This window comes from Ptychodera flava, chromosome 21 (genome assembly GCF_041260155.1).
Source record: "Ptychodera flava strain L36383 chromosome 21, AS_Pfla_20210202, whole genome shotgun sequence".
NCBI classification, from domain to species: domain Eukaryota; kingdom Metazoa; phylum Hemichordata; class Enteropneusta; family Ptychoderidae; genus Ptychodera; species Ptychodera flava.
The window spans coordinates 32,919,630-32,946,636 of record NC_091948.1 but is presented as its reverse complement, the minus strand read 5'-3'; the positions used below and the strand labels follow the sequence as shown (position 1 = coordinate 32,946,636).

The window sequence follows — 27,007 nt, the reverse complement described above, 5'->3', positions numbered from 1 at the left end:
TTAATGGATATGTGATGCAGAGGCCAGTTGAGTTAGTTCCTCTTTTTTATATCCATCGTTTTCTATTGTACAGTGATGGATGATAGTCTACAGTAATCAAAATTGACACAAAGACAATCCATATCATCCCAGCATGTTGCGGTTCAAATGTTCCATTATCCACAGTAGGCAAAACTTTTATTTCAGTCTGTAGAATCCATTACCATACTTATCTTCATGCGCGTGAAAACAGATCACAATTTAGGTTGACATACTCAGGGTTAGCCAATATGTGTTTCATTGGCATTCAATCTCTAATGTGATTTTGCCCAACTAAACACTTATTCTACCATAGATTCATTTGTGTACATGGATTATTCTATATAATGCAAAAATGTGTGATTGATTGATATGTTTCAGAAAGCAAGCACACTTCTGTGGACAATACAGGCATCTCATCATCATAGTGTGTCATAAACACAACAAAATTCAGTGCTTGTGGCCTAATCTTGTTCTACATATTTTGTCCATTTGTTTTTTGGTTTTTTTTGGAAACCATAGTCTTGAAGAAATTGTGATGAGCAATGTACCGGTATAGGCAGATGTTGACAGATCTAACATAGCACTTGGTTGAATGTGTAATATTATTCTTCACTATCACATTTAGCAACCATATTAATCTTACTGTGAATGACACATTGAGGGCTTAGTTTTTAGCTCCGCTGTCAGCGACGCGGAGCTTATCAAATAGGTTGATTTTCCGTCGTCGTCCGTCGTCGTCCGTCGTCGTCGTCGTCCGTCAACAATTGCCTTCTCCTCTGAAACCGCAAGTCCAATTGCTGTGAAATTTTATATGCAGTTCACTTGAGGTGACCTCACTTCAGTTTGTTCAAATTGTGGTGAAATTTGCATATTTGTATTTTTGGGGCATTTTTTGGTGTTTTTGGTAAAAAAATCTTCTTCTCTGAAATCGCTTGTCCGATTGCTTTGAAATTTGATATGCAGTTTGCTTAGGGTGACTTCAGTCAGATTTGTTCAAATTGTGGTGAAATTTGCATATTTGTATTTTTAAGGCAATTTTGGTCATTTTTGGTAAAAAAATCTTTAAAAATCTTCTTCTTCAAAACTACCAGTCAGATAGCTTTGATATTTGGTACATAGGTCCCTAGGATGATCTATTTCAGATTTGTTCAAATTGTGCAGAAATATGCAAATTTGCATTTTTAAGGCAATTTTTGCCATTTTTGGTCAAAAAATGTATTTCTCAAAAAGTACTGGTCTGATAGTTTTGAAATTTGGTATACAGGTTTCTATCGATGAACTAAGTAATATGTATTGAATTTCTGATGAAATCTGTAATTTTGTATTTTTGGGGCAATTTTTGCCATTTTTGGTCAAAAAATGTGTATTTCCAAAACTACTCATCTGATAGCTTTGAAATTTGGTATACCGGTTCCTACAGATAAACTAAATGATATTTATTGAAATTGTGCAGAAATATGCAAATTTGCATTTTTATGGCAATTTTTGCCATTTTTGGTCAAAAAATGTATTTCTCAAAAAGTACTGGTCTGATAGTTTTAAAATTTGGTATACAGGTTTCTATCAATGAACTAAGTAATATATTGAATTTCTGATGAAATCTGTAATTTTGTATTTTTGGGGCAATTTTTGCCATTTTGGTCAAAAAATGTGTATTTCCAAAACTACTCATCTGATAGCTTTGAAATTTGGTGTACAGGTTTCTACAGATGAACTAAATGATAGTTATTGAAATTATGATGAAATCTGCAATTTTGTAATTTTGGGGATATTTTTGCCATTTTTGGTCAAAACATGTGTTTCTCAAAAGTACTGGTCTGATAGCTTTGAAATTTGGTATACAGGTTTCTACAGATGAGCTTAGTAATATATATTGAATTTCTGATGAACTAAATGATATTTATTGAAATAATGATGAAATCTGCAATTTTGAATTTTTGGGGCAATTTTTCCCATTTTTGGTCAAAAAATGCGTTTCTCAAAAAGTACTTGTCTAACAGCTTTGAAATTTGGTATACAGGTTTCTATAGATGAACTAAATTTGATCTTTTGAAATTATGATGAAATCTGCAATTTTCATTTTTGGGGGCAATGGTTGCCATTTTTGGTCAAAAATTTATTCTCAAAAATTACTCATCAGATAGCTTTGGTTGACATGTTCTTAGGGATGATCCTATGTGATACATTCAAAGTATGATGAAATCTTCAATTGTGTATTTTGCAGCTTATTTTAGCCATTTTTTTTCTGGCCACTTCATTGAGCTATCAAAGATTTCCACCTTCTTCATCAACATGTGTCAAAAATAGTTATTCTCTACATAAACACAGCGGAGCTATATCGGCCGCTAGGTCGCTTGTCACTTATAGTGTGGCATTTAACGTTTCAAAAAGAAGTGACATACAGTGTACATGTATTAGGCTTCTCTAATTTGTTTCTTGACCAGATCCAAAGGGATCAACTTGTGGCTGTTCCGTTTAATTTTTTTTGTTTGTGTCACTCAGGAAGTGGTCTTTGACTTGTATCTAAAAAGTCATTAATCCAAGTTACCTCAATGTATTGACCAATGATGCTAGAACCGATTTAACTCAGGAAGCAGACAGTACAGTGTAACTTCAAGCTAACAAAGACAGTTGTGATACTTTCCTAAATGGCCTTGAACCAGTGAACTAGATGCACTCCCATTGCAACTGAGATGACTTTCATGTGTACTACTGGGATAGATTTTCATCTCAAACACAGTTTGTTATAATTCAGGAGTAAAGGCAAACATTTGAATATCCTTGTCCCGTATGGCTTAATGATGACTTTACCCTAGCTGTCCTGTACAAATAGATAATTGAATCATGTGAGGGGCACGTCTCTATAGTGTAAAATACCAACATGTCATCTTACAGTGCGTCTGTTGATAAGGAAAATATATTGCCAGATATTTCTGCTCTTGGAAATATTCAGTGACTGTTGGTGATAAGTTTTCATGCTGAAATAATTGACAGACAACTTTTTCCAGACATGAAATATTCTAACAGTGTAATCTTGTCATAGATTGTACAATTAATGAGTGTCTACTGCATCTGCTGCACAATTGATCAAACTAGTGTCAGAACAAATCGACCAAGTGATATTTAGTGTGAGGGTCAAAGAGCAGTCATTACAACAATTTATGAATTCTGTCAGGGAGTTTGTTTTACACTGGCTCAGAGAAATTCCAATATGTTCATGACCTAAAAACTCACAGTACTTTGTCAATTTTAATATGCAGCTTAGGAATGAAGTTAATTTTGACAACCAAATGCTCAAAAAATAATAATTATATAGTTGAAAGGGCCTCACTCTGTCATAATCACAAATCACAGATACAAATAAATAAAGTTTGGTAATTATTGGTGGAAGAGAATGTGGAAACAAGATTTCATAATCAGTCACTTCTGAAATGATAACAGTACATTTAATTTCTTCACAGGTCATGCATGATGAAGTATCAGAGACAGAAAATATTCGCAAAAATCTTGCCATTGAAAGAATGATAGTGGAGGGATGTGACATTCTGTTGGATGTCAATCAGACATTTGTAAGACAAGGTAAGTCTAACTAAACACCAAAGTGTCCGAGTTAAGCAGTATCATTCAGAGACTTACAGACTACCTCAAAAGAGAGAGAAATTTGCAGCAATTGAAAATAAATACATTAAAATATTGGCCGACCAGCAGGAGATAAAATACTTGTTAAAAGACAGAGGATAAAAAGAATAATTCATTCATCATTGAGAGACTGTTTGGCTAAACAAGCACTCTATGAGGAACAGAGCAGTATGATCCTATTATTTCGAGAATTTCAATGTGTGTCTTTCTGACTTGTGTCAACAAGTCAGACACAAGTCAGAGATATACCAATCATATATGAATAAATGTATCTTATACATACAGTCAGAAAATGTGCTTTGTATTCTACAAAGTACAAGACAGTTCGTCTGAAATTTTAGTCATTGAACATTTGTCACTGAATGAAACTGCTGCACAATGGTACGTGTAGTTAATGGTAATGACAATGCATCAATTAATTCTTTGATTTAAGTTGGCTTTTTCCTTCAAGAGATAAAATCTGCTGAATGAAAATCCAAGTGAAAATGTTAAGTAACTGTAATTTTTTTTTTTTACTGGCAAATTAGTGAATCCTTTAAAAGTGCCTAAAACATCAAAACAGTGAATTAAATTGGCATGAAAATTAATGTTTTTGCCAATGTACTACTCATGGGCAAGTACTATACGGTATGCCAATGTCTTTCAAGCCGATGGAGTAAGTGTCAAAGGTTGTTGGTCTGGAACAGTACTGTAATGTAGTTATTATTTGAGTTCAAAATTGTGAATATACTTTCTGAAACAAATCCACTCCATTGCTGGCTGAAGAGACAAGTGAAAGACCTATATGTTGGATACTGCAAATATATTTCTCAGTCTTTAGTTTTACACTGTCGAAAAATCAGGTATTATCTTAATACAACAATTACATTCTAAAAAATCAAGATATAGATATTACTGATCACATTGAGGTGTGATTGAGACATTGAGTATTTTCTTGTCAATTGACAAATGATTTGCATATTTTTCAAAATTTTCCATTTGGATATAAAGTCAGAGGCAAACTGTGACATCTGTCACTATCACAAAGCCATGAATGTTAAGCAGTGTCTTTGTACATTAGTCAGTAGGGTAAGCTCAAATCTGGTCAACTTAGATACTGGATATTACAAGTATAATATATGTACTGGAATGGTCAATCTGTCAGAAGTTACATATTAGACATTGAAATTTCAGGAACACTGATCCAAGCATTGGCTGAGAAAGGGAAGAGCAGAAGTCGACTAGGATCACTCAGTAGTTCCAAATCAGATTCCAAGAAAGAAGGAGTCAGGCAGTGCTTTTTATTTACACATCATCTGTTGATAACCACCAGAGGATCAGCAGGGAGGCTCCATCTTGCAAAGGTCAGTATTGTTTCCATCTTTTATATAATCCTTTCATTTCCATACCTTGTGTTCAGCATGATAATTGGACTAGTATGGCAGAAAAGTTTGCAGTACATATCAAAGCGGTATGTTCTTAATACATAAACATAGCTGAGAAAAGATCTGAGTGTTCACATTGTCCTTTCCCTTTTGTCCTGTACACCCCTATTTCCTAATTAACAGCTAGGTCCACACTAAGTATTTAAAACAATGGGTTTATCCAAACCGTGGCAGTGAAAGGGATAGGATGCAGATGTATATAATGACTTTTTACATGCATGGCTCTGTTTACGTTCCAGAGTGTGCTTGCTTTTGATATATTCACACAGCACAGTACATAACTGCCTTTTACAGTTGTTGCTGAGTGATGAATACATAAGATCATTGGAGTAAAACAGCATATTTTCAATCTTCTCACTATTTCTTTGTTCGGATTATAACTACATATTGTAGGGTATAAGTTATCAACATTTACAAATCAACAACCCCTTGAATTTGTACTACAAAGACAGTACAGGTGTTATACAGTACCGGTATATTCTATGACCCTGAAACATCAACACTTCTCTGCATCTGAAATTCAAAGTGTCCCACTTTCATACCTACGGTGGCATGTGATCACCAGATAAGCATGTTGTAGATGGGCAGTTGTACATTTGCGTTTCACACCTTGACTTTTTTCTCAGCTTTGGCCCATTCCAAATTTCCATAAATGGAAAGTGTTAAATGCCACTGTCAGTTTTGTTTCAAAGATGTCTAACCTTTGCACAGTCTGTGGAAGATAAAAGTTGCTGAGAGACAGGAGATTTTCACAGACATGCTCTGATGCAAACTCAAAATTGCAGTGACTGGTCATACCAACCGAATTTATATTTGATCATAGCTACCAGTACATGTATGTATGGTGATACTGTAAATTTGTTTTGAGATTTAAAAAGTCATAAATTAATGAAATCAGTGTGACAATTAAAGATTCATTGGTAAATGTCAAATATCCTTTGTTCTGTCAATTTTTAGCTCCGCTGTCAGCGACGCGGAGCTTATCAAATAGGTTGATTTTGCGTCGTCGTCTGTCGTCCCTCATCTTCCGTCGTCGTCCGTCAACAATTGCCTTCTCCTCTGAAACCGCAAGTCCAATTGCTTTGAAATTTTATATGCAGTTCACTTGGAGTGACCTCACTTAAGTTTGTTCAAATTGTGGTGAAATTTGCATATTTGTGTTTTGGGGCATTTTTTGGTGTTTTTGGTAAAAAAATCTTGTTCTCTGAAACCGCTTGTCCAATTGCTTTGAAATTTGATATGCAGTTTACTTAGGGTGACTTCAGTCATATTTGTTGAAATCCTGGTGAAATTTGCATATTTGTATTTTTAAGGCAATTTTTGTCATTTTTGGTAAAAAAATCTTTAAAATCTTCTTCTTCAAAACTACCAGTCAGATAACTTTGATATTTGGTACATAGGTCCCTTGGGATGATCTATTTCAGATTTGTTCAATTTGTGCAGAAATATGCAAATTTGCATTTTTAAGGCAATTTTTGCCATTTTTGGTCAAAAAATGTATTTCTCAAAGAGTACTGGTCTGATAGCTTTGAAATTTGGTATACAGGTTTCTATAGATGAACTAAGTAATTAGTATATATTGAGTTTCTGATGAAATCTGTAATTTTGTATTTTTGGGGCCATTTTTGCCATTTTCGGTCAAAAAATGTGTATTTCTTAAACTACTCATCTGATAGCTTTGAAATTTTGTGTACAGGTTCCTACAGATGAAATAAATGATATTTATTGAAATTATGATGAAATCTGCAAATTTGTAATTTTTGGGCAATTTTTTTCCATTTTTGGTCAAAAAATGTGTTTCTCTAAAGGTGCTGGTCTGATAGCTTTGAATTTTGGTATACAGGTTTCTTCAGATGAGCTAAGTAATATATATTGAATCTCTGATGAAATCTGTAATTTTGTATTTGTGGGGCAATTTTTGCCATTTTTGGTTGAAAAATGTATATTTCCAAAACCACTCATCTGATAGCTTTGAAATTTGGTATACAGGTTTCTATAGATGAACTAAATGATATCGAAATTATGATGAAATCTGCAATTTTGAATTTGGGGGCAATTTTTTCCATTTTTGGTCAAAAAATATGTATCTCAAAAAGTACTGGTCTGATAGCTTTGAAATTTGATATGCAGGTTCCTACAGATGAACTTAATTTGAGCTTTTGAAATTATAATGAAATCTGCAATTTTTATTTTGGGGGCAATTGTTGCCATTTTTGGTCCGAAAATTTTATTCTTAAAAAACTACTCATCAGATAGCTTTGGTTGACATGTTCTTAGGGAATGATCTGATGTGAGATATTTAAAGTATGATGAAATCTTCAATTGTGTATTTTTGCAGCTATTTTAGCCACTTTTTGCTGGCCACTGAATTGAGCTATCAAAGATTTCCACCTTCTTCATCAACATGTGCCAAAAATAGTTATTCTCTACATAAACACAGCGGAGCTATATCGGCCGCTAGGTCGCTTGTACTGGTTTTATAACTTACAAAGAAGGTGACTGTAATCTCTGTCAACCACTTTTTCTTCCATTTTATCTCCAAAAGAATACAGACACACAAAGTATTGAGAATCTCATACTCAGTCATACATACAAAGTATATCAATGAGACTGAAGAAATATATTGAAAATGCACATTGTTCAGTCTCTTATCTAAGCAATGTGAGCAGAAATTTAATATAGTGTAACATGAAAGAAATTGTATAAAAATTACCATCAAGCAGTTTGAAAAGTAAAATATTCCACCACACACTTTTACTGTATTATCAGATTCATAATATATATTAAGAAATTTGTCTTTTCAAGCCTATCTGAATAATTTTGCATCCTGGTTAGTTATCTCTCAATCATTTATTTAAGTGTCAGGAATATATATATGTTCACTTCCGTGTTGCTACAGTCTTTGGTCGTGGGTTTCTTATCAGTTTGACAAGAGAAGATTCACACACAATTAGAACATTGCCAGAAGCCTGGATGTTACATTTATCATGGGAGATCTTTATCAGCGTAGATGCTCACTTCAGATAAATTCCTCATTGAGTAATGTACACTCACACACTGAAAGATAATGTATGTTGTTTTTTGCTCTATACCCCATGATGAACAAACCAATAGTAAAGATAATGACATCTCTCAAAGATAACTTTCATTAAATCATACCAGAAAAGATATGTTCCTGTATCAATACAAGTTTTAAAATATTTTCACAGCAAGCCTTCCAAGATTTGAGCTTTGTTATTGTGCAGATCTTAAATGCTTTTAGCAATATCCTATCCACAAAGGACTTCCATAGCTACAAATAATGAGCATTTTTTCATTCCATGTCCAGATATGAATATGGCCCACTCGAAGGCCAATCATCATTGTTTAAATTAACCATCAATATACCATGTAAATGACTTTTTTGAATCACAAAAGGAAGTTGTGATATAGAGGTGGTTTCAACCGGTGTTTGATGTCGTCCATTTCCGTAAACGACAAAAAGTCAAAAACTGCTGAACAGACTGCGTTGATATTTGATACCAATACATAGACTGGTTCCAAGGTTCCAATTCGGAAAAATGGAGCCAAACGGAGCGCCGGTTAGATAGTTTTGGGAAATTTCTAACCCCCTTTTTATCTAATTGATTTTAGGGGTCTTTCATATATGTAGTTTTGGAATGTACACCAATCCTGCATTGTGGACTGTTTTATGAGTTGTTGAACAGAAATGAGGTGATGAATGTTAGAAATATGCAGGATGGCTGATTCGAAGTATAAGAGATTTCTATGGTCTTTTGGGCATCAAAAGCATTAAAGAAAACATATTTCATAGTTTAGATTCTCACTTTTGAGATGACCCTAGACATTTGTTAAGTAAACATCCTTGAGTCAATATACAGACTTTGACATTCCAGAGATTAAGTATCTACAACCTCACATGTTACAGTCTTTCACTACAATGGTATGGCCCAAACCCATTGTTATCAATGGAGAGTGTGGACCTGTCTACAGGAAATTGGGGTGAACAGGTTAGACAATGACGTTACAAGTTGTAGGTTAGTTATCAAGGTAGCACCAGCATAGAGTCCTGAGCATCTGTCCATGTGTTCTCACAGCAAAGTACAGGGAAAAAATTATTTGAGAAGTTTCTCTCCTTTAAATAGAAGTATATTACAATTTAAACCTGTCATGGATAGATTGCTCTCAAATGATCTGAAACACAGTTATTGCTCATTAGCAACAAATCTATAGCAAGATTTATGTAAAGTTCATGAACTTACACAAGGTATTAGACAAAAGATGACCATGACTTTGCTACTTTTCAACATTTATTTCAATCAGATTTCCCCAGCTTAGTGTATAATTTTGTAATCTTAATTACTGTCAACTTAGCTTTACTAACTTATTCATACCTCATTATTCTTACACTACTGCTATACCTTATAACCACAGAATTTCAAGAGATGCATATATGATTGTCACTTAACAAACAATTTACAAATATGTCTTCTGCTTTTTCTCCATATACATATACATGTCTCTTTTCTCATAAAAATGAGCTTAAAATCGCAATGTGAAAAATAGTCTTTCAGCTATATGTTGCTCATTGACTTCGTGGTCTGTCTAATTCACAGTGAGTGTGGTTGTTGATAAATGCCGATAATACTAGGCGGTCATTATGTCCAAGCGCCATTGGCGGTATTTTTTAACATAATGACCATAGGTCATTATCACATCTGGAAGTTGTGATATAGGGTTAGCTTCAACCGGTGGTGGACAGTGTCCATTTCCGTAAACGACAAAAAGTCAAAAACCGCTGAACAGACTGCATTGATATTTGGTAGAGGTATTCAGACTAATTCCAAGGTTCCGATTCCGAAAAATGGAGTCAAACGGAGCAGCGGTTAGATAGTTTTGGGAAATTTCTAACCCCCCTTTAACTAATTGATTTTAGGGTTCTTTCATATATGTAGTTTTGGAATGTACACCAATCCTGCATTGTGGACTATTTAATGAGTTGTTGAACAGAAATGAGGTTTTGATGAATGTTACAAATATGCAGGATGGCTGATTCAAAGTATCAGAGATTTTCATGCGCTTTTGGTGATAAAATTGATAAAACACAACATATTTAATGTTTTAGATTTCTCACATTTGTTATGACCCTTAACATTACAGACTTGATGACATAACTAGCTGCTGGACCTGTTTACTGGCACATTGATTTAAAGACTAAGATCGTTTTATTTTGTAATAAGGACGTGTGATTTCGTAAAACATAGTCTATAAGCCTGGAAATGTGATTTTTGCGAATATTGCTTACCCCACTGACAAACAGTGTGGTTTGAAAATGGCTGGAATTCGCTACTTCGGGACTTTGTTTTCTGTGTGCATTTACTGACAAACTCCAAACCCACAGCACCTACCCATTCAGTATTTCATGTACAGGTGTACCCAGAGATAGAGTAGTTTCACAATGTGCCAGTTGTGATCAAGTGCCATGTAAATGGCGCTATTTTTTGAATCACAAAAGAAAATTTTAATTTCAGATCACCACTAGTGCATTATATACATAGGTTTCTATTTTATTTGATTGTTCTATCATGAATGACTTTCATTTCCCTACGAGTTGTTTAAATTTCATCTTGATTGCCAGCTGTCAACAAAGGATCAGAGAAATAGCAAATTGCTACTGCAAATTTTGGTTAGGAGCTGCATTACTGTCTTATCGTAAGACATTAACCAATTAGCCTGAATCTGGATGGAAATATAGGGTACAAGTGCTTAGCATAAACATCAGGGTACCTGTATCACAGATGTACTTCTAGGATTAGTATCTGCAATCCCTTCAAGCATGATTACCACTGTCTTCTTCACCTTTTGCACTTCTCAAGGCGAGCAAGGCAAAGTTTGCATGTTTACTTATCAGTCTACCATCACAGTCATACTACGAACAGAAAGCAGGATTTTTATTTGATGACAGCAAAGTTGATACACCTGATTAGCCAATGAGCTTCATCCTTACAAATAGGATAATCTTGATAATGATTAGTTTTGTGCGGATATTAAAACCCCCTCTGGGAATATACAGCTAATGGTGTACTTAGTCCTTTGTTATCTCGTGTTTCTTGGTTTGCAGATTGGAGGAAAGATAGCACTCATAGATACCATGTTGGTTGACGACTTTGATCCGTTTGATGATGATGGTAAGTACCCACTGTCACGCCTCGGTGTAACAGACACAAAATCTTGAAAGCAAATGCCAGTGAATACAGGCAATGCAAAATACCAGTTATTTTAGCTGTCAATGAGTGCCATTGAATCTGCAAATTTCAAAACACCAAGTATCAAAATTGGAACTACACATACCATATGGCATTATTTTGTTATTGTCTACTACGGTAAACATAACAGCAAGGAACTCTGGGATCAGTCACTTACAACACTTGCTTAAAATATTCCTCTTGGCATTCACATACTATGAAACCATAGTTGGTAGAATGAATGATATGCAAATGAACAATAAAATATGAATAAATGGTCAAAAATTACAAACTTATATACTACTGGTTTGTAAGGTTTGAAATTTCATATTCGATTTCCTATTTTGTTGTAAATTTATGGTTGCAAACATAGTTGATATCATGATCATGGAAATTGCAAAATAAATCTTTAAAAAGGGATTGCCCAAAATAGTTTGTATTATCAGTAACACATAGATCAACAGTCAATCTACATGTCCCATGTGTTGAAACCTTATATAGATCAATTTGCTAGCTTTAGTGAACAAGTTGAAAAAATATCAATATGAAAATACAAGTGTCTCCTTTTCTAGGTTTCAGTAAATCAAGCTGTAGCTCTAGAAAATTGGAAGTAGTTTACAAACAATCATTGAATTGTACATACATTCCTAGATCTTCAGTAATTTCTTAGAATATCAAGTCATACAGTAGAGTTGCAATACAGCCTGTAATAATAATGGAAACAAAGAATTTGAGCTGAAATTGTTGTCAAATTAGTCAGTTGCTAATGTAGTGAATAAACAGATCAGTGTCCAAATCATAATCATAATTAAGAGTAAAAGACAATAATCTGTGATTGTTTTTGAAAATATTTTATTTCCTTAGCAATGCCACAAAAGAAAAAGGACATAATTATAACATTGTACACATTTTGACTTATGTTTATTTTTTTTGTTTCACAGAAGGCAGTGTATGCAGTCATACAAGTCAATCAGACTATGATAACTTAGAATTAAAATTACTGGTAGATTCAAAAAGTGGGCCACCGTTACATGTCATCCTGATTGCTCCAACGCAACAAGAGAAAAATGCATGGATGAGTGACATCAGCCAGGTAAGTCAGTTTTGCTGTTTTCAATGTGTGTCTACAGGTGTGTGTGTCTGTGTGTGTGTGTGTGATAGCAATAATAATTTAGCCATGCAATTGCATTTCAAAGTGAAAATGTACAAGCTTTACTTCTTGTATGTTGCATCACAATTGTCAAATTACATGATCATATTTCTATCATGTGGAATGCACCTATTAAACAGATTGTAATGATCGGTATTTCATATAAATATGGTTATAAACCTATATAATGTTTACCAATAAATATAAGAAGTTTTTACCAGTAAAAATAAGAAGTTTGACATGCATGTTGTCACCTGATGGAATATATGCTCCTTAGATCCCAATTATCATTCCAAAGTCTCAAATATTGTCAGAGAAGAATTGTTTTACTTTGGGTTTTTTGAGGGTATATAAAGTATGCAATTTCTGTCACACTTACCAGATACAAAATATCTACCTGCGTATTTAGTGAAATGTGTTGATTTAGACTAACCTTTCCGAGTGTTGTTTACCCAATTGTTACATTGTTAAAGTGCAATGAACCAGTTTTTGAATACAATATTGATACTGTAATATACGTATATCTCTAAACATGTTTGTTTTTGGTTCCCACTGCCATTGTATCATGAGATAGAAGATATTACGTTATGTATCCCCCAATTGGCGTATAAACATGTCAAACCGCTATCAACTACATTCCACTCATATAGACACATATGTACAATCAGACTATTACATGAGCCACACTCTACAATGGCATCACTTAATGACAGTCACTTCGCATTAATGTTATGGTAACCATAAGCTTATATGAATATGACATTTTATACTAATTAAAATGAAATATTAGGAAATTCTATCGCGTACTGCACTAGTTTATCCAAAAGAAGAGTAGACATGAGTGATTTCACCATGATTACACAGCACTGTACAATAACGGCACACAAGTCGAAATTATATTATGCTGAACAAGTATTCCCCCACTGCATAACACCCTGTGGGTGCATTGCAAATCAAATTGCAATTAACATTTCATGTATCACAACAATGAGCTTGGATTGCATCATACAGCATAAAAACAAGAGAGTACATACAAACTGCAAAAACTGTCATCATACTTGTAACCTGCAAGGGTATCTCTGAGCTAACAAACATGCTTCTAATTAAAGGTATCACCATTAACTTCTGAGTTAAAACTGAAACTACATGTATTTCTTGTAAGGATGTCTCCTTTATGCAAATTGACCCATGCAAAAAGTGAAAAGGATATTGTTGCATGTAGGACAACGTACATGTACAATCATGAAAATTCAAATTATCAGATTTTGGCTTTGAACTTTTGCATGTGGTACCATGTGTACAACATAATTGGCATACATGCTGAGAATTCAGATGAACCTGACACTGATTTTAAGTATGTTTGTGGGTAATGACCATGAAAATTATGTACAGGGTCAGTACACTCCAGAAAAGTCCTTGAATTGTAAAGCCTCCTGGAAAAGTCCTTGGAAATGAAAGCCAGTCCTGGAAAAGTCCTTGGAAATCCATAATCCACCCACAATTTGCAAAAATGACTATGTCATCAGCTGTAACATAGTAAAAATGATATATAAAAATGACATATTTTAAAAATGATATCCAGAATATGGTATTTTGGACTTCAAGAATTAAAAGTCTTTGAAAATTGCTGAAAAAGTCCGTGAAAGCCCCTGAATCTCTAATGACTTTTGAATGACTTTACTTTGTGATAATATTACAATGTATATTTTACAACAAGTGCCTGTTACAATTTCATTGAGTATTTTAAGTCACAACACTACAATGTTAACAGTTGCAATATCAATCCAAATCTTTTCAATCTTCTGATCTAAGCAATAGCATATGTGCTTGTTTTCTGGTATGCACAGATATTCAAGTCCAAAACTTGATGTTCTTAACAGTTTTATGGGTACAGTCCACACATGACCCTGCTGTATATTTTTGCGAAGTGAAGAGTTAATTTTTTACCGTTAGACTGCCAATAATTTCCTAGCCCTGTGTTCCCTGGCAAATAACATTGTATAAAACCATATTCCTTGTCAATTAATCCCTCAAACGCATGCACCTACATTTGTATCAATTAACTTAACATGAAACATTTTCTCACTCACTGATATCAATTGTCTTATCTTCAGTGCATAGATAATCTTCATTACAATGGATTATTAAATGGTAGCCTAGGAGGGACTCACTCTTCTCTACACATGCCATTGTCTATAAGGTACAATATTTACACCACTTTTCTTCCATATTATTCACAATTTAACCATTAATATACACACATATTCACCATAATCTGCTTTCATGTTCTTTTTCAAACAAGTTCACTGAGCAAAACTAGTCATACTAACACTGCCATGAACGTCAACATTTTACCTTTGTTCACACATGTACATAACATTATAAATTTACCATTGAACCCTTCTCCTTCTAATCATTGTTTGTCAAGGTGAGTAACTTTCCAGGTCTTCGCAATGAAATCTGGTTACAATAGGACAAGACAATGTCAAAAGATGTGACTTGGTTCCTTGATTTTCTCCTATGGTGTTTATTAATGTCATATAGGATAATGGTTGCCGATATGATATGCTTGTATCGTTGCACATGTGTATGTACCTCAACTGGCCAGCGAGTAGATTATAAAATCAATAATTTCAACAATGCCTGCTGTAGTAGCTGTCATTCATACAGTATGCTTCAAACTTTGAGGATCAATTTCGCTAATAAATAAAATGCGATTATGGTACGAAATTGAAAGTGCTTCAAAAATACACTGTCTCTTCCATATCAGAAAAATGAGTACAATGTCCCATTGTTTTCAGTGGCTTGTTTGACCTTTACATTCATGTCAGGAAGGGGGGACGCAGCTACACTCTGTAATGTAGACCAGGTCATCGAGACATATAGTTGCTAGCCATAACACGTAATATGCTGCAATGAAATTGAATTTTGATAGCAAGATTCAAAAGAGATCTAGTCACTCAAAATTTTGTCAAAAACATCAGTCAGAGATATCATCATAGATGTTTGTAGCATACAAGCTACCCATCCGTGACCCTAAATATTTATTTTGAAACCTGCCAAAGTGCACCCTTCTTTTAAAATAGCAGAGGATTTTCAAAAGAACTTTTTTTTTCACATAATGTCTTGCACCAAAATTAAAAATTGTGGCAATGGAATCAACATTAACCAATGATGTAGGTATGAAAGCATAAATTGAATACAGTCTGATGTGCATTACAAGAGTGGAAACGCTATCATGACCCAAGGGTGTGAAGAAAGTTTCATAAAGAAACTAGGTAGCTGTAAATGCAAGAGTGCATATTTGGGGCACTGTGAGCATTAGCAACCATACACACTGAATCCTCCGGTATCTTTTAAATGTAGACAAATTGACTTGCATATAGGCCCAGTTGTTCCAGTTGATGATATATGGTCCATTTGAGACCATCATTTGAAAAGTTGCAGAGATCTTGATTCCCACTGAGTATGATGTGATTAACTGTCTGTGATTTATTTTAAAGTTATCACAGACATGTAGACACCTAACCGCTGTCTATTTGCCTATGAATTGAATCTGTGACAGCTTGTAGACAAGTGCCGACAATTCTCTCCCAATCTGTTCATCTTATCATACAGATGTTTATAATCTGGAGGGCAAGACCTCCACAAACTAAAATGGTTGCGTGAATCACCGACTAAAATCGTAATAAAAAATATGGCCAGGTACTTTCATAGGAACGTTTTTGATCAGGCGATAAAAATTGCTTTGGTACAACTGTTCTAGGAGTAATTATCTAACCGTAATTATAGTGTGATTGATTCATCCATTAATATTCCGTAAAGTACCAATATTTATCAAATATAAGGTTATCATAACACGACATGACATTCAAACATTCTTTATGTATCCGGTACATTACTTCATACAAGCTCAGCCCTCAAAAGCTACTACAATTTGAAGCAACATATGTTATTTTTGTCCGCAAATGCTTGGCCTGATGTTATGATAATCATAACTCTTGTTCCATACAATTTACTAATAGGTCCAATTTATTCACTGAAAGCAATGGCGACAGAACACAGTCAAACAGAGGAGGATAATTAATGTTGAGTGTTATCATGTGATAAATGGTTCAGTAACAGATGTCACAAATTTAATGTGCTGATCCGTTCCGTATGTTCTGGCCCAACATAACATTCCTCCCCATATTTGTACCCAGCCTCAGTCGTACTTTGCATGACATTATGCTGTATAAACGTGCTATAAAATTCAGTCGCTTGTCTTCTCTAAAATTGTTAACATTTGCATTCCTGTCCATGTTTACTCAAAAGTTGCTCATATGAAAATCTAGAATTCTATCAGAAGGGAATTTGGTTTAATTCAATGATAGGGCCGTTACAAGTTATTACTAACGGGCCAGTAGCTGTAACTCTTGATAATTATTTTCAGTTTTTCTCTAATGTCAACTTACAACTACAGGTTCTTTTAGTACTCCCTAAGGCATGTTGAAACACCTACTGTTTAGTTTGTCATCGCAGCATATTGAATACACTTTTATTGTGTATATTTGAATTCTAATCCAAAACAAAATTCATCTGTCAACAATTAATAACAATGCAGTCAATGCATACAGAGGCTGAGTTGACAAAGTGAATACTGTGTATCTCAACATGCTTTAGGGAGTAGAACTAAAAATATTGTTAAGACTAAAAACAAAACTAGTGAAACAATTGTCAAAAGTTATAGCCACAATCCCTCTATGCTTTTAAGTATTGGACAATTTTCATGTTACTGCTGTTTTCAAATTTGTGAAGTCACATCATCTGTAGTTACTGTAGTATTATGTGCTGTAATGTGTTATAGCTGTACTTGCAACGCTTGTTTTCTCCAGTCACTCACAAGCATCTGACTTTCAACTCCTTGACAAGCATTTCTGTGTTCACTCTTGCCCTTGCCCAACCACCAACACCACCAAGAAGGGGAAAGTAATGGGGGAGTACAAGTAGGTTTTCATGAAAAATTGTTCAGAATTAATTAACAAACCCTATCAGCCCCCAGACTCCCAGCATCCAGTACAACATTCCCATCGTTTTCTATGGTTAGATAGGCCATACCACAGAAAACTTGGGGGTGATTAGGGTAAGTGTATATTCAGCCAATGAATTCAAAAGTTGGTTTGCTTGCATGTGTACATGTATATGATTATAGCTGATTGGCAGATGGTATCTTTCCAGATATTCTACAATACTTCAATCCCTTTCCCTATACTTCCATCATATTCTAGTGCATGAAACCACCGTCTCTTTTACCCCTGTGATTGATGTTGTCACTGACACACTGTGTACATTTTGTTTGTTTCACCCCGTTCCATCCCGTGTTGTGCATTTTATCCCACAATTCCCTGCGATGGATGTAGACGTCGTTGTCGAGAAGTACTGGGATTGCAATATAGGTAACCATCTAATCTTCAGACATAATGTTCCTTTGATGAATGCGTGATGTGGATATAATTGCATTGATGTAAAACTGCCAATGAACAAAAGCACTGGTTATTGCTATTGGTGACCATCAGAGCATTAATCAAGTCAGACCTCAATAATACTAGTTTTATCTCAGGCCATCCAGATCACCGTATACATGTGATTTATTGCAATGGCAAATCAAGCTGTGCACATGAAAATATCTGAGTAAAATTGTAGTCGAGCAGACACTGTTATTTATCAGCCAACCCCGTCATATCTGGCATGCACCATATTGCTGAAATTGTTCAACTGGCGACAGCATGACAGTCACACAAACTGCAGTGTAGATGCAGTTGACAGCCTCAATGCAATTTTATTCATTTCTTTTCCTTTTTGAATCTGAGTAAGTTGTCAATGTTCTTTGCAAGGAGTGTTGCTCTTGTAATTTTGCTGTCGTTATGAAATATTTTTTTAACCAGTTTTGAGCATGGAAGATTGTTCTGATATTATCAGAATGGTCTCATTTGTATTTTCAGACAATTCAATTGTAACACTAATGTGCACTCTTGCTAACTTAAGAAATTTTATGTGAAAAAGAAGACATGTAATCACTGTTCTATACATACCAAGTAGACAGGAGTGCATCAACTGCTATTTTCTCTTTTAAATCAAGCGTCACAAATTGTACATTTGATCTTCTGAAAGAAATTTTACCTTTTCATTTTTCACTGTCAGTGTTGTTTAGTGAAAGAAAAAATTCAATAAGATAATAAATGAAGAATTAATCCATACTTGTATTTTGGCCAACCAGTTCACATATATCAATATTGAAATACAATATCCTTTTCTTGAATACGGTACTTGAACTAAAACGAATATATTGAACCCTGTCATAATAATAACAGTACCCTGTCATCATGACTGATACATGATATATGACTGTCTTGCAGGCATAGCAGGTCACTGGTAATTAGCCAGGGCTTTGTCAAATATTCATTCAAATCAGTTATGTATCTTAGAGTATGAAATATGGTACATTTGCAGCTTTTTCTTATAATAAAATACATGCTTTAAGGTCAAAGAAATCATAAAATTGTGGAAGTCGGCATCATAAGAAAATGTGAAAGTGCTTACCCAGATATCATTCTTCACATTGTGAAATATTTCTCTCTGACAGTTGTCATGGTTACATTTGATTTGAATTCGAAAAAATCACTAACTTGACATTTTTCTGATACATTAAGTTCAGCCATTGTTTGACACTGATTTGATCACAGAAAATGAATGTTTATGTCTGGATATTGGCAAAGAGAATAGATGAGACATAGAGATCCAATTTTCCTGGCATAAACATTGCTGTTATTGAGGATGTAGACAAATTATCAGTGAAGATGAAATACCCTTATTTTATTGATGCCTTGACTTCAATACAAGATGAATTGCTCTTGATTTCCTGTGCCAAGTCATTAAATTATAACGATTAATTGAATTTAAATTTTCAAATTTAATATCCTCATTAGGTGTGTCAGTTAGTCTCCCCATCCACACTTTCAAGCAAGCTATGCCTTAGCTACACTACAAGCATTTTTTATTTTTATTTTTCGCCTTCTTAGGAATTTAAAAAATATTAAAGAAAATGCCTAATTTGAATCTGTTCATATTAAAATGATTTTTTAAGCTAAATTGGCTGCACTTGCTATTTTGTTAAATTAATTTGCATAATGCAGTGTATTTCTAGCTAACTTTCTGTTCATTTCTTTACTGACATATAGTTACATGCCACAAACATTACGTTCCAACTGTGTCAAGACGTCAGACATCTGAAATTTAGGCCATAATATAAACTTGCGTACACTTTATAGAATCACAAACCTTTTTTCAAAATTATTATCATGAAAATTGAATAGGAAATCCACAGAGGAAATCCACTCAGAGGTAGAACTACTAAACATGTAGAGGCTTTACTTTGAATGTTCAAAAGTAAGGTGTTCGTATATTGACCATTGACTTTCCAATTTTTCATAAACCCTCCTTAGCTGCTTAGCAATATCTGTAATAGATCCGTCAGAGTTTTATCTGTTTATCAAAAATATGAGTGAATCATTTTGTTCATAGGGCATTAAAGAGGCAGTGTTACAATACAAGATAATCCATTTTGGCAGCTTAAGCTTGATGGATTAACGTGTTGGCTAGCTACAACAAACCAAGCATAACATTTGAGATTGTCATTATGCTTTGTGCTTCAAAGGCAATAATCTTCATATTTAAATATGTCTACAGTGGTACATGTATTATCGTGTCATAGCTACAGCTTGTCACAGACAATACCCAGATTGAATTACAATCATTCTCTTTTTCATTGCCACAACAGATCAGACCCAAGGCTTTTTAAAGATGATATTGACATTCGATTCAGTAGGACACTGAACTCTTGCAAAGTACCTCAGATTCGGTATGCCAGTGTGGAACGCCTACTTGAAAGACTTACTGATCTGCGGTTTCTCAGCATTGACTTCCTGAACACATTCCTCTTAACCTACCACGTCTTCACCACAGGCAAGATAGTCATTGAGACACTCAAGAAAGTTTACAGAGATCCTGAGGCTATGGAGACCCTCTATAAGTAAGAACTTTTTCCAACTTGAATGATACAATGGACAGAATTTACTGATATGTAACAACTATATACAGGGTTAATTTTGTCATTTATTTATTGGTAACTACCCATCCAAAATTCCTACTAGCCTTTTTGAATGGTACCAGTTATTATTATGTGTATGTTTGATTTTACAAGTCATTCCTATGCTCTGTAATCTGTAAAGTTTGTTTATTCTCAAATGCTGTATGGAATACAGAGATAGTGTTGTCTTGCACAAGTACTGTTAGTAGCAGTATAATGAATATACACTGTATTACACAATTGTACGTGCACTCAGAACACATAGGAGACAAGTTTGATGAAATCCCCCAGGCAATCCCCACTTAATTTTAGCTCTAATCTAGATTTTGGTCTTCTTTGAATGTGTGAAATGGTGCATGCCATAATCATGAACATTTGCATCAAATGAGGCTGTGTGAAGTGTTATACAGTCACAGTCCAGTATGTCCAGAAGGGAGCATGATTCTGGATTGAATTCCATGCAGGCTTTGGGTCAGAAAACTAGCATTGCCAAGCTTAGCAACTCTGTAGGGCATAAGGCATTAGTGATGCGACAGATTCAGTACATGGATGTCTATACACCAAATCCTGACATTCTGTGAATAAATAAACTGTTCAACAGGCAATCTTGCTTTAAGCACCCTTGTGGGACTCGGTGGTAGTCAGACCAAACAAGATAAAAAGTCACAATCAATGAAATGTCAAAAATGAGTATATTTTTGGCAGGGAGAACAATTTTTAGTGATGTTTCAAAAAGTCAGTGACAAGAAATTTATTGGTCTTGTTCACATTCAATCAAGCAAGAATCTAGATAGGACAACTTTTATTTAAATTCCTATCACAGGATCACCTGTGTTTGATAGGTGCCATATACAATAAATTTGTGTATAAATATTAATGATGTGTAATTTTGTCTGGCCTTACTTTTCACTGTGTTATTTTTCTTCAGTTCACAAATGTACACGATATCTTCTTGAGTCCATAAGCACAAAGTGCTAAGTTTACTTCAAGTTTACTTTGGAAACGGTACATGTATATACAGTCTTTGTGTGAAGTTCCGGATTCATTGTCAAGATCACGAAGAATAGGATCTGGATTGGAGAGACCTAAAATTCAATAGAAGAGGGTACAAACAAGACCATCATGTGCACAAGCACACTCAGAAATATTTATGTTCCCATTCACGTTTTACTCATGGAATTTGTGTGTATTGCGGTCACATGACCTCTTGAGCAGACTGTTTCCATAGAACACTGCACATAAAATTTTATTCCGGAGAAGATCCATTCAACCTTCACAATCAAGTGAACATAGTGTCTGAACTTAAGTAGTCGTCATCAACACAATTTTGGTGGAGTCAGTAGGTTATCAACTTTTTCCTGTTCTCAGCTGGTCACTCACTGAGCAACAGTTAATGCTATATTATGCCTCATCTTCAATTACCTTATTAGCTTATTCTTGACACTGTTCCACCTCTTTCCACTTATCAAATGTATACTCAGCTTCATTGGCTGCCCATTAACTTGAAACTCCGTTTTAACCATTATATGGCCCAAAATTTACAGCGCAACTCATAATCTAACCCCTGACTATAATAACTAGTATGTTCAATAATTATATCCCTTCCAGATCACTGCGTTCTTCCAATCAGAACCTCTTTAAAGTTCCCAAAGCACCTACAATTCTTTATCAAAACACCTTGTCTGTTGCGGGTGTGGATTGAATATAACAATCTCCCAAAATCCATCAGGAACTCTGAGTCACCGACTAGTTTTAAGAAATCTTGTAATAACTTTCTTTATTCTATTTACTTGTCTGATGCCTCATCGTAGTTTTATCGGCCGCTAGGTCGCTTTTGCTATTTGTACTTCTGTGGTTTTTTTGTTTTTCAAGTTTGTGCTGTAATATAATTTTCTTTTATCTACTCGACCTCCATGAAAAGAGGTGTTTCACCTATGGAGTTATCAAGTTTAAATAAAGATTGATAATAATAAAAATATTAATAAAAACCTCCTTCATCTTTCCAACAGGGTTGGTTAATCTGCCCTTATCACTACTGTAGTAGCAATATCAAAGTGAAAGTTGTAAATCATGAAAATGGTTGAAGTTATTTGCAATATTTTTTTTCTTCTGGGCTTTCAATATTATGTCGATATCCAAAGATTGTCACAGCAACCACTGTGACAACAAAAGTAAATTGTCCGAGACAAGAAAACAAGTACAGGTTTTCTTTACACTATTTGTTCATGACATCGTTTACAAACCCTTTGCCTAGAAGTAAACACAGAATAAAAACTCTGGATTAGGGACGTAATGTCATTTCATTTTTAAAGGAAATTGAATTTTTTATAGAGAAAGGAGAAACATAAGAAGTTGGCAGCAATACAGTTCTAGAAATCTGACCTTTTGGACACCATTCAATAATATTGAAACATGCTGCATTGATGTCATTTATCACATTCTTATTGATTCTAATGTTTACAGAATTGGCACAGAAGATACAGACCAGATTTTAGAACAGTTGACTTCATATTATCCTTATTAAGAGCGTGATAGTCTCCTCCACTTGTTTATATTTATGTAGTGTGCTGTCATACATGTCAATCAAAGGCCTTAGATCTGAAAGTTGCACATGTGGAACAGTAGACATTGTATTCATAGTACATCAATTCTAATTTTTCAGATTAAATACTCTTTCTGTGAACACTTAATTGCAAATTTTGTTGATAAATTCCGCATGATTTGTATACTTACAGCTTGAAGGATGAGCATTGTAGTGGAACAAGTGAAACATCACGTACACAAGACTCACAGCAATCAACTTCACAACTTAAATCTCTGGAGACCACATCAAACATGAGGACCTTTCCTTCCAGGAAAAGCTTCTCAAGATGTAAGTGTAACACAGAATATTCATAGTTAACAAGATAGCTCTGCTATTTTTGCAATACAGTACTTCAATGTGTGCAAAGTTCAATTTGAAAGCTGATATTTGATCAGATTATGGGCATTAACGAATGTTAAACAACCAAACAAGCTTTTAAAGGGGTATTAAGGATCTGTATATTTGAGGACTTTTTGTAGGTCATCCAGCCAAGTTATTTTACTTTGATTCCTGTTGTATATTGGAGAAATATTGAGTATTAATAGAATTTTACTCAAGTTTCTCAAGCCTTGGCAAAAGTCTGCTTCTTATGTCACATTCAGAATACTCAACTGTTTGGTGAAAGGTTTTCCATAATACAAAGTGCTCAGATCTGTGGTTTTGAAACTTCACATGCTATACGGGTAGAACAAATTTCTATTTTACAGGTGCCGCCAACTGGTAAATTTCATCTGTTTTACAAAATCATCACAAAACATGTTTTGAAGGCTGATATGCTGGTTTTACAGATATTATTTTTGACCCTGACTTAAATTTTGGAGGGGAAAGCAGGGGTTTCATTAAGAGCCGGCAGCCGGTGAAATTGACCGGTTACTCTCACGATTTCGCCGGCTACATTTTTCGAAATTTGAACTCTTTCATAGCTAAAATATTTTTTACCTTCTGAAATGATACGGACAAGTTTCACAACCTGTGTAATCAAACTTTTCAACAGCTTTTATGTGAAACAAAATTTAGAAGACGAGCAACTACTACAATCGCCTTGTACTATGATGCAGCACGGTCTTGCGTATACTGCCTCAATAAAAATCGTAATTGCAATTGACGATTCTATTGGCTACCTGAATTACTGAGTCCTATTTGGTGACCTTTATATACGCTAATGAAAACATGCATACTACGCCTGTCGGCCGTCGTTAGCTCAACTCAAAATGGTCGATGAACAAATGAAGACGGAAGCGATCGCAAGGTCAAGCTTCGCTGTACGATCCTCGGTTTTGAAGCGGACCAAGAAACAAGAGAAGGATAATTACGTGGATTTAAACTGTTTTCGAAGGCAATGACCTGATTTTTTTCTCACAAAAAACTTTCCGATTACAGTTGGAATTTTAGTAAGCCTATGTGCGTTGCACTGCGGTAGGCGTAATTGTGAAGGAGTATAACCAGCTGGACGTATGATATGTACTGCTCTTCGGTCTATCGACGCCAATAAGAACATTGCCCAGAGTGGTTACGATACGATCAGACCTCTAAATTCACTTCAAAAGGGATCGTCAGGTTAAATCCAAATGTGAGCTTCTGAACGTACAAATTTTCATATCCTATATCAAGGTTCTTACTTTGCATACCCATATAGTCAAATAACCTAATTGCGAAATATGTTAATGATTGTCATTTTTTATCATTATTCGTTCTATAAATTATTCTTTTTACCTCCCCAGTGGTATCAAAAGTTCTACATCTACAGATTTCCATACCAAATATCAGCATTCTTAATTTTAAGCATAACTTTATGAGTGTGTCATCCAGGATGGCATCAACAAGGGGGATATTTACCCTTTACCAGAAAGTTTCGGGGGCATTTCACCGGTTCATGTGTTCTACTTGTACCTCTAAGGTGTGACTGGCACAATTTCATGGCAGGGGGAGTGGTCCCCTTGACAAATTCATGGGGGTGCCAACATTTCAACAGAAGGGGAATCCCCTATCCCCCTGTCTAGATGTAACACTGTATAATATCATCTACATATCAAATTTATATCATTATTAATAGTGAATTATTATAGTTTACCTCCTAAAAGGATAAAGGCTCTAAAGACTTGTTTTCTTTGTTCAAAATATCGTCAACATTACCACATTTTATCATTTGTGATTTTGAATTATCATATTTAAGCCTAATCTCCCAGGAAATTGGCTTTTGTGATATGAACACAAATTGCCCTGGAACACTACAGACAATTCTCCTGAAAATACTAGAAAGTCAAGTGACTGTAAGCTGTAAAAAGTAAATTTAGCTCATTTTTTAGGGTTTCCAGCCTTCGCCCGGGAGGGGGAACACCCCGTCCAGGACCCTCCCCCGACGACGACCGCTTTGTGGTCATGGCAGCTGCAAGCCACCTACTTTTCCATTCTAGCCCCCTTCTTCGAAACTTAATGAAACCCCTGGGAAGGTAGAGCTGTTCATAACTGCCCTTCTACTGGCATGTGCAGAAAATATGCCCTCCTACTGATGCCTGCACTGCCCTCCAGTATTTATGTTCTGCCTGCTCCCCAATGCCCTCTCCCCAATACTGAAATTCCCCATTGCCCACCAGATGTACATATTCCAACATAAAAATTTCATTTTACACAACTATGGAGCACAGCACTATCTTTTTATCAGACGTATGTGTTGCAACCAAGATCAACATTAAACTGTGCAAGCAAAAAAAATCATTTCGATCTTTGGACATTGCTCCCCTCAATGTCAGGCACTAAATCTTCCCTGAAGTTCTAACCAATGCATTCCCCTCCCTCTACCTATTTTCCGGTACCCACTGACAGAAATTTTCTCCTCATCCCATTGTGAAAGCTTAAATTGCTTGCCCGCCCACTGTAAATATTAACTGCTGATCAGTTTTTAAATTTGCCGTTCCGCTGAAAACTGCACATGAATGCCTTTTTGCACATCAAACAGCTTCGTTGGCGGCACCTGGTTTTATGACCAAACTATTGGATATTAGGTCTGATCATGATCATACACACTGCAAGAAGAAATCTTTGCTAACATTTGCATATCAATTGTAATGCACTCAATTAAAACATGTACTTTATGTGCCCACTTTTATGACAGTGGGTGACCACACTGTTGCAAATATTACCTTTGTCCATAATCCATTAATCTTGATTACCTTTTTACAATCATTTTTGCTTTCATTTTGACAAACAAAAAATGTAACCTGGTTCTTTCAGATGACAGGGCAAAAGATGTGTGGAAAGTAGACGGAGAACAAGACTTTGAAAAGGGAGGCGAAGCAAAAGATGTTATTACAACGACAACAACAACAACAACAACCATATCACCTGAATCAAATGTATCTGAAGATTCTACTCCTACAAACTCACCACCTTCAACACCAACCATGTTATCACAGTCTGATGGCTATTGTACACTAGCGCCTATGAGATCAAAACTACCAATCAGTCGTTCAGCACCAAACATAGCTGCTTTGGTCAAAGCAAGACCTGGTGTGTATATGTTGTGAAAGTATCCCACATACTAGCTTAGCTGTGTACAATGTGTATTTTTGCACATATAAGAGCATGGGTTTGCTTTTAAACTTAAGTTGGTGATTCCAATATAGCCACCATTTTGTATTTGATGGTTCTGTTGAGAGATGGTAATGATCATATATTGCAGGTGTTACAAAGAAGGAAACAGCTGTATTCAGCAATTTTTAATTAACTGAATTTTATCCTTTTACATTTGCCTTACAATAATCAATCTGATGTCATCTTGATCTATCAATGTATATGTAACATGTGAGTCAATAGATCTAT

General features: G+C 35.0%; 1 protein-coding gene across 2 annotated transcripts in view; it reads left to right on the top strand.

Annotated features, from left to right (window-relative positions):
* The window catches only part of LOC139122058 (ras-specific guanine nucleotide-releasing factor 2-like), a 130,421-nt gene that overhangs the window by 91,410 nt on the left and 12,004 nt on the right, over window positions 1-27,007 (top strand). Inside the window, exons 9-17 of one of the 2 annotated variants that reach the window (XM_070687435.1) lie at window positions 3,483-3,600; window positions 4,834-5,003; window positions 11,206-11,272; window positions 12,271-12,422; window positions 14,594-14,679; window positions 17,879-17,914; window positions 20,296-20,547; window positions 23,340-23,476; window positions 26,420-26,695. In XM_070687435.1, coding sequence (XP_070543536.1) covers window positions 3,483-3,600; window positions 4,834-5,003; window positions 11,206-11,272; window positions 12,271-12,422; window positions 14,594-14,679; window positions 17,879-17,914; window positions 20,296-20,547; window positions 23,340-23,476; window positions 26,420-26,695 — 1,294 coding nt within the window. The remainder of the gene's footprint in view (window positions 1-3,482; window positions 3,601-4,833; window positions 5,004-11,205; window positions 11,273-12,270; window positions 12,423-14,593; window positions 14,680-17,878; window positions 17,915-20,295; window positions 20,548-23,339; window positions 23,477-26,419; window positions 26,696-27,007) is intronic. The other variant, XM_070687436.1, reaches the window with a different exon arrangement.